The following is a 12,097-nucleotide window of genomic DNA, read 5'->3' on the forward strand; positions in this document are numbered from 1 at the left end:
GTAGGTCGGAACGTAGACGAACCGAAAAACGTTAAAAGTTAAGTTAGTTACGTACGTAAGTAATACGTAACGTTAACGTACGTACTTACTACTACTCTCCTCCTCCCTCCCTCCTCTCTCTCTCTCTCTCTCTCTCTCTCTCTCTCTCTCTCTCTTTCTCTCTATGACTTATTATTTATTAGATGTAAATTAAAGGAATGAAAAACAAGTAATTATAATTTAAGATACGAATTTTTATTCGATATTTTATATAACACATTCGTTTGCAAGCTCGAAAAATTGCTCGCGCGGCAGAAAAGCCACGATTTTGCATTTCAAGATCCATAAAGATGCTCCAGTACTCAAAGACTCAAGAGTGTAGTATCTTACGATATAATATTTCACGATGCACATAGATTCATTTTTGTGTGCGCGGCGCACGATAAGCGCCGAATGAACTCGAACGTTAGCATTCCATTTACTGGATACCCGTTCGAGCAATACGAAACTCGATGGACGCGCAATTTTTCTCTCTCCGTGCAATTTCACTCGCGTTACACGCACGCGTGGATACGCAAGCACGCGGCGAGACGTGGTGGTTGAAGAAACAAACTGTGCCGCTGATATTTCTGTTCACCTGACAGAGCGGTGGTAAAAGTCACGAAAGTGAACGAACGGGCAAGAATAAAATACACCTGCCTACATAAAATTCACATACGTCAGTTGCGCAAATATCTTGGCGGGGCATAAAAATTTACGTTTGACAAAAAGAATGTTTTATCGGAATAGATAAATAAAATAGATTTTTTTAAATTACTGTTGTGAGTTTCCATTGATAACTTCCACTGTAACTTGTATATAATGCGATCAGATCAAATACTTGACAAGATTGTCCTGCTTTCAATAGAGAATAATCCTGTCAAATATTATATTTCAAAATACGAATAATACACTACTACGAATCTCCTAATAACACATGATGAATATAATAATGAAGTCGTTTTCATTTCACTTTTAAAACAAAAGAACCTCGCGAAGTATCAAATTCTGATTTTGATGAAACTTTTATACTATCGGATTGTCGAAAATTCGTGCCGATGTTGAAGGAAAATTTAAATGCAGAAGATTTAAATTTTAGTATTTATTAAATTATATAGGTTAGTCGGCACGAACTCAATAATAATATTTATAAATGAAATTTTTATATCAATATTTTTAAGAAATAATTTTTGCAAAATTCATATTTAAAAAGTTATTTTTAAAAAATATTATTGACGTAAATAAAGATAATTTTATTATAAAATTTTTGTATTATAATTTTTTCTATCCAACAATTTTTGAGATATAAAGACGAAAGAAGTTAAACCTACATATAAAGGGTGATTTCATCTCTTAAAAGCATTTACCGCTAATGATACTTTTTAAATTCATTTATTTATGTAAGCTATAAGTATACAAAGTTTTATTAAGATCTGAATTCGTGAGATTTTCTTGTAAATCATAAAATTCAGGGTTGTATTGGAGACGCGGTTTTACCGCTACTCCACTCACACCACTAAACATGGAAGGGATTTTGTTATTTCGAGATTCGCTATTACGAAGTACACGTTCCAGTGTACTACTTTTTAAAAATAGATTGCTATTATTGCATTTATCTTTATATCCTATATATTCTTCTTATCCCTCAACATAAATTTGTTTTGAATTTGAAAATATCTAGTCAGAGTAAACTTATTCCGTTACGTATTTAGCAGCTCATTCATCGCATTAAGATCCATGAGCGAGGCGAAGATTCCACGGAAAATATCGAACAAGATGCATAGAATATTGAACACGTTCACGGATACATTGTATGCGATACAACACGACACGCGTTAACAGAACCCTCCACGAGCGGGAGATACCACGTGCCGGGCGTGAAGAAATGCGTAGCGCATGCGACACGTTGCAACTGTCGTTGCACTCCGTTGGAATCTTCGCTGCTGCAGAATGCCACGTGTTCTGTCACGGTTAATTTTCCGATTGAGACCGATTGTAATTTCGATGATTCCGACGCTGCAGATTACGGATTATTCTCACGTTTCTCTGCGGTTGATCGGGATCTGAATTCCGAATTAGAATTGTAAAGATTAGAGCGACCTACTTAGAGACCTTATAACAGAATCTGACCACAAGCAATTTTGTCAAAATCTTACTAGAAATCGTACATACGTATACTTTCTCCTTGTATATTTAATTTGTAGACATAGGTTAAATTGATCCAAGCGAAAAATTTATACGCGTGCATTTTTACAAACACTATCTTTTTATAATATAAAAATCTAATTTATAAATAATGATAAAGGCAAATATACATGATGATGATATGATTATGAAATGAAGATATTGATATTGATATGATTATCTTTTGTTAATTTTGAGGCTCTCATGGTTACTTCCTATAAATGAGCTATGCGTTTAACGGATTATCTCCGTATCTAGGTCCATTGTTGGAATGCCAACGTTTCGTGAATATTGCAGTTCACTTCATCAATGCAAGGGGCAACCTGATACTATCCTATCAAGCTGCTCTTTGCCTTGATGAAGTGAACTACAATGTTCACGAAATGTTGGCATCTACAATTGATTTAAATACCTACGAAACACATAGCTATCTTTTATACAATATTTAAACCTATAATATTTGTACACTAACTATAAGCTCTTATTGATATTTAGTAGGGATGCACCGGAAAGTATTCGGTATTATCCAGTACTTTTTTACTATTCGACCGGATAGCCGGACATTACTATTATCCGGAAAGATATCCGGTAGAAATTTGATATTATTAAATTGTTGATTTTTTTCTTACACAAATATTCTAGAAATAAGTATGCATACTCATGATATTATAATATCTTATACATTGTTGCAAAATTACAATCTTTTTCTCTATAGGCCTTTTTTTCTTCTTAGAAGATTTCTCGAAATTCGGTCGGACATCCGACTCGAAGAAATTGCCTTCTCGGATATCCGATCGGATATCCGGCTATCTATCCGGATGTCCGATATCCGATGTCCGGTAATTTTACGATCCCTAATACATCCCTAATATTTAAATATCACAGAAAAGTTTATACTGATTGTGAGTCTTATAAATCTAGTGTGACGAAATAAGTAACAAAAAAAAAGTGTGGAAACAAAGGATTAATTAAAGGAAGAAATATACCTTTCCCTCTAATAGGGTTTTGATAAAGTCGCTCGTGAGCAGACTTTGTTATGGGTCTCCTGAACTAACGATTAATGACATATTTAACATAACGATTGGCGTCCAGGCTTCCACATGACGCCGAAGCTCAACAAGATCTTCCCGGAGTCCTGCTTGCTGATCGCTGTCGGCGTGATCGTCGGCCTGTTGCTATTCCAGGCGAGCAGCGTTCACATTTCGCCGCTAACACCCGACACGTTTTTCTTGTATATGCTGCCGCCCATCATCCTGGATGCTGGCTACTTCATGCCCAATCGGCTGTTCTTCGACCATCTCGGGACGATACTTCTGTTCGCTGTTGTTGGAACTGTATTAAATACGATGTCGATAGGTTAGTAAAGCGGCGACAACACGACGCGACAACACCCGCTGCCTCGGTCGATCGGTGTCGTTAGGACAATTTTTCGATTCGGATATTATTTCTTTTCCCTCGATGCGCACCGATCGTAATTCGGACTTCGTTTTCGCCTTGCCCACGCAAACCGATTCCGATTATATATAGAAATACTTATCTATCCTCGGGATTAAGCAACACTGTGAGATCCTCCGAGTGTGATTTCAAGTGTAAAATGTTACGAAGTTAAATATAATCATAACGTTAACTTATGACATTTTCAATAATAATTAAAACTTATTTTTCTAAGACAATATTATATTTAAAAAGATAAATAAATCTTCCTACAGTTTAAAAGATTTCCCCTCATCGCATATACTTGGTACAACTGTATTAAGCTGTTAACGTCTGTTTGGCATCGTATCAAAAAATGAAACTTTAGTGAAGAATCAAACGTTCGAATTAAATGTTCGCGTAGCAATATTTGCTCTTATATATCTATATTTATATTTTGAAAATTCTAATTTTAATTCTGATTAATCAAGTCAAAATATAGTTTCTTATATTTTTTTTAAATATTATAAAACTACACTGAAAGAAAAGATTGGCTGCTGCAGCAAATTAAACGGTAAAATATGGCATAATATTTTTAATTGACTGCTGCAATCAATTAAAAATGCTATGCCATATTCAGCCAATCTTTTCTTTCAGTGTAATATTTTTAACTATAATATAATATCTTAGTCTTACGAGTTTTGAAATTTGCAACAAATAAATTGCTGCAAAGGAGAAAAATAGATTTCAACTCTAATTTGCAGTCCGCTAAACAATCTGTTCCGACGCACGTAGATAAAAAAAATTCTAAAAAAAAATTAATTAAAACTTTGAAAGTGTAATAAGGAGGTTAAACAAGTTGTTTGCATACATTATACATGTATATAAAGAGAAGCATACATAAATAAAACACTCCGACCATCCCCCGCAGACGGTGGAATTTCCATTCTTCACTTTTGCTCATGGTCTGTTCGCGATCTAGCGTAAACGCAGATGTTCGTCTTGAAAACGTAGAGAAAATGCGCGGCTTGAGAACAAAAATAGCGTGTGTCGAAGCGGATGCGCGGGGCAAGCCACGACGACGACGACGACAACGATGACGATGACGACGACGCCGATGATAACGACGATGACGACGACAATGATGTGCAAAGCATATGTGGCAATTGTCATCCGCTATCACCGCATTGATAACGCGCGATTCGATCGTGACACCACGATAACCACAAATTTCACGCGAAATTGTCGCTATGACTAAAAAGAGAAAAGAACGAAACCGATAACAACATTTGACGAAGTCCAAGTTATTTAATGCTTGATAAAATCGCGTTAAAATAACGAAATAGGTTAAGATAGATACGTCGAGCGTAATACGCTACGGACGCGATTATTGATTAGGATTGATGACGACATAAAAAGCTGTCAGTATATTTTCAGGCTATTACTTCTTATCGTAAAAGATGTCAAAACTGTGTGTGCCAAATAGTATTATAAAGTGTTTCGTAAATGTCATTGTAAGCATTTATGAGATATAAAATAAATGTAAAAAGTACTTTCTTATTTCTCTTAATAAATAGAATGTTATTAATGTATAATCTCTTTCCTAAAATTTTCGCATCTGTCTTTTGTGATCTTTTCTCTATCTATATTACACTTTAAATTATTTCAATTTCAACAAATTTTGAATCAAATTTTTGTTTATAATCAATAATATTTATTTAATAACGTTTTGAAAAGAAATATAGAACAATACGGCTGTAATTTTCGTAGTTTTGATTTTCATTAAAATCCTGTTGAATATCGAAATTTAATACAATTTTAATTAATTACACAAACGAAAATATATAGAAAAATACACAAACTTAAATTTCTTCAAGAGACGCAAATATTGCGAATAAATGGCAAAACTTTTAAAAACGATGTGAGATAAGATAGGAGTATGAGACGCGGCATCGTTACATTAAAATTTAATTATTTTCAACGAATGTTTGCCGTAACTACCGTGATTAGATCTAACGACATTCGATTAATTGAATTAATCTCTTAAGAAACTCGTGACCGAAATGAAAGGTCTTTGCTTTTCTAGAACTACACATAACTTTCAAATAAGAAACGACATGGTAAGCACAACAACGATCAATAACATGAAATTATGAAGTATGATGTTAATTAATATCCTATCGGAATAGATTAAAAACTGACACTCTATTATTGTCGAGAAGGATCTTCAAAGGGTTCAATACCAAGAGTAATATCTTTCTTTCGAAAGGGAGGAAAAATGCACTTGATAGATACGAATAACACGTGGGCGAAACGCTGGTATTTGATAATGCAAATTTCTATCTTTGGTAACGTCTTTCTTTCTCTTTCTTTCTCTTTCTCACTTCTCGCGGTTCAACGTTCAGTGACTTTGAGAATCGATAGGATAATAATAATCTCGATAAATCGACGATTTATTCAGAAGTATTTAAAGCAAATTAATAAACGACATTCGTGATAATTAAAGCGAATTACAATCACGAAAAATATGATATCAGATATTGGATCGCGCATTACTATCATTAAAACGCTATTTGCACTTTAGGTGTTTCATTATGGCTGTTGGGGAAAAGCGGTATGTTTGGTTGTGAGACGCCTATCCTTGATATGTTCCTATTCTCGGCATTGATCAGTGCTGTCGATCCCGTGGCCGTGCTGGCCGTTTTCGAAGAGATACATGTGAACGAGATACTCTACATCGTCGTGTTCGGAGAGAGTTTATTGAACGACGCGGTCACTGTCGTAAGTATTACATTATTTACATTACATGATGCTGCACGTCAAGGAGTTCGTTGCGTAGGTAGCTGCAGAAATCTCTGTCCTTTTGTTATGAACTATTAAAGGTCTTCGATACATATAGAGCAAAGCCATAAAGATTAAAGCCGATCAATCCTAATCACTCGAATATGAGATATTTGCACGCATCTGATAGATAAGCATAAGAAGAAAAATAAAATATATAATTATATTTTCTTTTTTAAAAATAATCGTTAAGTGCATAAAGACATTGAGTAAATTTTTATAATCATAATATGAAATTAAAAATAAAAGTATCTTTAATGAGATTATTATAAGTTTTTAAAAAACTAAATTCTACAAGTAAATAAATAAATCATAAAGACAGAAACATAGATATACATTTTTTACGTATAGCAAAAATTTCTCAACTATATAATATTTTATATTAATGATTGCGAAATATCAGAATATAATCAACAATATTTCCAAAGAAAGATAACAATAACTATGCAGTAAAAAAACATTTTATATTTGCATTAGAAACAGTCCACTCAAGTCATTAAAATTGTGTTGAATTTTTAATCCGAGTGTTATAATTTAATTTAATGTGATAGTGTTATTTGAATATTTTATGTTAAATTGATGTTCAATGTTTCTTAGTGTTAAATAATTAAAATAATTTATGAGTAAGTGAATAAAATAAAATAATATAAAAACAATGTTTTTTTTTAATGTAAAATGTAAGATAAGTAAACAAACTGTGTTAATTTAACATATTATAAATTTTAAATTTATTGAAACATGTTAATTTAATATATTATAGAAAATGTTATTGTAATTTTAATGAAGAAATATGATTGCTTATAAATTATGTTAGTGTTATGGTGCTAATTTTTTACATAATATTTGTGTTTTAACAGATTCATTTTGTATTAAATTAATATAAAAATTTTAGGGGACCGTTTAAGACATGCGTTAAATTTAACATAAATTTTCCAACCGTATACAATCTTTTTATGCACCGTAATTATTACCGCAATTATTTTATGTATGTCATCGGTCTCTTGCTCTTTTCGCATCCGCTCAGAATTGATCCTGAAGTTGACGTAGATTAATACCCTGTCTCTCACTCTTGCATGTCATATTTTAGAATATCTGATAAATAAAAGATAGAATATAGCAAAGCTTGCACATGATACCGCCAAACGACAAGCACTCCGTCGGGCGAACGATCGATATAACATTGATCACATTGTCCATAAGCGCGGGTCAAGTATCAAATACCTTCGCCTCAATTAAAAATTAATGTCATATTTGTACGCGACCTGTATGTCTGCAATCTGTAATACTCTTGAATAAAATAAAACGATATAATCTAATCGTGATTTGTATATATCACCGTTGCGACGACTTTAATAAACGTCGCCGACCAGGCGCCTTGACGGTTATTAATATCATGCACAATTAACTCTTAAAAAATCTATCTGCAGCTTAGTAAAGAAAAATATAACATCGTAAAGTGCGACGTTTCCAAAAATGCATTCCGTTCCAATTTTATCTGTTACATCGCAAGTCTGAATATCTCTGCAAATAGATCAACATCCCTGCACTATATATATCGTATATTTATATGTTATTAACCGTCCGAAAAAAATGTTCTGCTTTGAAGTAAAAATTGGGTCGTGCTAGCTAAGAATGGTAATGCGAAAAGAGTTGAGCCGTTAACGATCCATCGCTTATTAATTTCGTGCTGTTGTGAGGCGAGCGAAGGAAAGTGTCAGGGGTTACTGCAACGACCAAGTAAAAGGCCATTTAATACGAATACGCAGGTGCTCTATCACATGTTCGAGACGTACAGCGAGATGGGCCCTTCTAGGATCATTTACACGGACGTGCTGTCGGGCCTAGCTTCGTTTTTGGTGGTGGCGATCGGTGGCACGGTCATAGGTGTAGTTTGGGGTTTCGCTACTGGCTTCGTGACCAGGTTTACACATCAGGTGCGCGTGATCGAGCCGATATTCATCTTCGTGATGGCGTACTTGGCATACCTTAGCGCAGAGATCTTCCACTTGTCCGGCATATTGGCGTAAGTAAATCATCGACTTTTCGACATATCGCGTTGGCATCTCCAGCCTCAAGAGGCATTTCAATAATATACGTTTCAACAAATATATAAAAATCGCTAAATAAAATTAAAAAATTGAAATATCCAACAACTCATCACCTCTATTATTGGATTGTCCGGAAAGTTCGTGCCGATGTTGAAGGAAAATTGAAACGCAGAAAATTTTAATTTAATAAATGTATACTAAAATTTAAATTTTAGTCGGCACGAATTTTCCGGACAACCCAATATAATATAACGAACATTATCGAAACTGTTTAACCTTGAATATTAAATATTTATGAACGACGCTCGTGGTATCAATTTCAAGAATAAGTTACAACAACTTGTTGCATTGATCCTATTGGCACGACTCAGCAGAAATTATAAGGAAACTGAAATAAACGCCAAGAATCTGCCGCGAAGGAATTAGATGGATCAATGTCGAATAGAGTTCTAAACACTACACGGTTTAATTCCTGCCGTAGTTACCTTCATTATCGCGTTTACAAACAAGATTCTCAGCTTGCAAGCTTAACTTTATCGAAATAGTGATTGCCACGATGCCTGTTCTGTAATTCGTGATCCCTTTATTCCAGAATAACCTTCTGTGGTATCACGATGAAGAATTACGTTGAGGCCAATATATCGCACAAGTCTCACACGACCGTCAAGTATACAATGAAGATGCTGTCAAGTAGTTCGGAGACCATTATATTCATGTTTCTCGGCGTCGCTACGGTGAACAATGCTCACAACTGGAATACGTGGTTTGTAGTCATGACGATAGTCTTCTGCTCCATCTATCGAGCCATGGGTAAGCCAGATTTTCTAATTTTATTCGATTGGGAATGTCAGAAAAGAATTCCTTTTACTTACCATTTGACGTTCTTAAAACAACTATTACGAGATACACGAGGGATTAGGATATGCAGATATTTCAATCACGTTTTTTCATAAGAGATTCAAATACTTGTACACACAACTTCTTAAATTCCCTTATTTATTGTACAATTTCACGTTTTCGAAATTCTACTTTTGAAAAATACAATTTATAGAATTTTAACTTGTTTCTGAATTAGCTAATAAAGAGAAAATTTATAGTCTGTGCAAAACTGTTGGCGTGGAAAACTTTAGAAGGATATTTCAAAGAGGAGAAAAAACTAGGAAATGAGAGAAAAAGTAGCGTGATAATAGCGAATTCATGTCGAGGAATTCTTACACGATCGCGCGAGCCTTGACCGGTCCAGTTGGATGGACGTTAAGGGCATCGCTTTGCCGGCGAATAGAATGGCGTGTAAAATGATACGGTTAAATGATGAAATCATAATGGGACTTAAAGACAATTGACTCTTACTTACACGAGTATCTTACATCACTCGTAAGCGACGCGGCGTTTCACTTATGGCTTCTTGTTCTAACCGGACAATTTGTCACTTGACGTGTGGAAAGTGTGGAAAGATATGAGCAAGCCTGTGTGAAACGTCACGCATTTCATTAGACATGTAATGTCGATGCATTCACTTCATAATAGACAATTGAGTCTCTCGATTATTAAATTAAATAAATCGATCAGGATTGTAACAAGATTATAACAGATTTTTACAGAACCGAGAAGGTTTTTATGTAACACTTTAAATAACAAATGAAAAAAAATCGAGAAAAGACAAATACATATATGACAATTAGAAATATAGATTGTTTTGAAAACTCTTTTTATCGTGAACTGCTATCTACTGAAAAATGATTTATTGAATTAATATCGATATGATTTCGACGACAATTCGATATCTAATTGATGGTCATTTCTCGTTGAAAACACGTTTTCTAAAGAGGATAGTACAGCTGTAATATCTCGCTCGGATTCATGTTCCAGGCGTGATAGTGCTGACAGCGCTGGCGAATCAGTTCCGGCTGCACAAATTGGACAAGGTGGAGAAATTCGTCATGTCCTACGGCGGTTTACGAGGCGCCGTAGCATTCGCCCTGGTGCTTCTTATAGATCCAAGACACGTGCCTCTGCAACCTATGTTCGTCACTACCACTATTGCCGTCATCTACTTTACCGTATTCATCCAGGTAGGATCATGATCATATGACTGCGTACGATGCATGATCGTGACGAATTTGATTCGCGAACACGAATGCACGTAAGCGTTGCGTAACGACGAGTGTTTGCGTGTGTTTCTACGCGGAGTGCAAGATTGTAGACCTTGCTCGAGTAAATCGGACCGACCCAGTCAGCAACATTTTTCATGGAACCGATGACTCGCGCGTATTTTGAGATGCGGCCAAAGTGGCACGCGTTTCGAGGGAGAGAAACTGACTACTACTTCATCGGCGCGGCGAGGAGAAAGAAGTGATCGCCTGTTAAAACCATGATCGTCCGTTTAATCAACGATTAATGAGCAACGATACAAAGATATCAGCCGCAAAAAAAAGCTCGGCTCTGCACATGTGCTTTGTCACGCGATCGATCGGAAACCTAATATCTCTATGTCGCACACACTTGAGCATACACTTTTGCGTCAAGCGTTTTATCAGCCGCGCGTTATTTTACTCGACGTTGACCGATAATTCGCGTCGGAAACACGAGTGTGTTCCGATGTACAGCACGTACATTTTATCCGAGAAACATCCTGGGAACGTTTTTAGGCACGTAGAGGACATAGGGACGTTCTCTGGACGTTTTTAGAACACCCCTTGGAAGTCTGTGTTGCACGAGTTCGCTCTCGCGATGACGCTTATGTAAACGCGCTCTTATTTTTAGGGGATCACCATCAAACCTCTCGTCAAAATCCTCAATGTTAAAAGGGCGGAGAAGAGAAAGCCGACGATGAATGAGAGAATCCACGAGAGGGTACGTTACGCGACCAAATTATTTCGACGGTGGTCGTTATTGTTGTCGTTGTCTGGAAATCTGGAAATTGCGGGAAACAAAAACGATCGCAGAACTGATATAGATGTATAAAAATTCGATAATGTCGTGCTCAATCGCCGATATATGACGATAACGGAGCCTATTACCTCGAATCCTAGTAACGACGTATTTCTTTTTAATGGAACGACAGAGCCGTACAATATGAAGAATAGGGTCGAACTGTGAAATAGGATAACGTTCATCATTGTCAAGCCGCATTACAGAATGTGTATATAGCGGCAATTTTTACCGGGACTTTGATACATCATTCTGCTTGCGTTTGCGTTTGCCCGCGTATACGTGGCAAATCCTGGCGGATTTGTGACGCCTGCGCTGCTCGTCAAATTGAAAGATAAATAACGTCTGTCTCTTAATTCTTAGATAATGGATCATACGATGGCGGGTATCGAAGACATTTTGGGAAAACACGGCAACTATCACGTCCGAGATAAGTAAGACGCTTTTAGTCATAACTTCGTGTTTACTCAATGACATACAAACTGTCAGTCAAGAATCTATGCGAGTTAGCATAAAATAATAAACAGAAGCAAAATTAGCTACAGAATTTATATCTTTCGTATATATATATATATATATATATATATATATATATATATAATATAATATTAATTTATAATAATAATATATATATATAGTATAGTATGTTAGTTAGTTACTTA

At 35.4% G+C, this 12,097-nt stretch overlaps 1 protein-coding gene across 1 annotated transcript in view; it reads left to right on the forward strand.

The window, feature by feature from the left end:
* The window catches only part of LOC105619188 (sodium/hydrogen exchanger 3), a 19,708-nt gene that overhangs the window by 1,517 nt on the left and 6,094 nt on the right, over positions 1-12,097 (forward strand). The window contains exons 2-8 of the mRNA XM_012200717.1: positions 3,295-3,558; positions 6,200-6,396; positions 8,223-8,479; positions 9,097-9,314; positions 10,374-10,576; positions 11,268-11,357; positions 11,799-11,869. Coding sequence (XP_012056107.1) covers positions 3,295-3,558; positions 6,200-6,396; positions 8,223-8,479; positions 9,097-9,314; positions 10,374-10,576; positions 11,268-11,357; positions 11,799-11,869 — 1,300 coding nt within the window. The remainder of the gene's footprint in view (positions 1-3,294; positions 3,559-6,199; positions 6,397-8,222; positions 8,480-9,096; positions 9,315-10,373; positions 10,577-11,267; positions 11,358-11,798; positions 11,870-12,097) is intronic.

This window comes from Atta cephalotes (genome assembly GCF_000143395.1).
Source record: "Atta cephalotes unplaced genomic scaffold scaffold00002, whole genome shotgun sequence".
NCBI classification, from domain to species: Eukaryota; Metazoa; Arthropoda; class Insecta; order Hymenoptera; family Formicidae; genus Atta; species Atta cephalotes.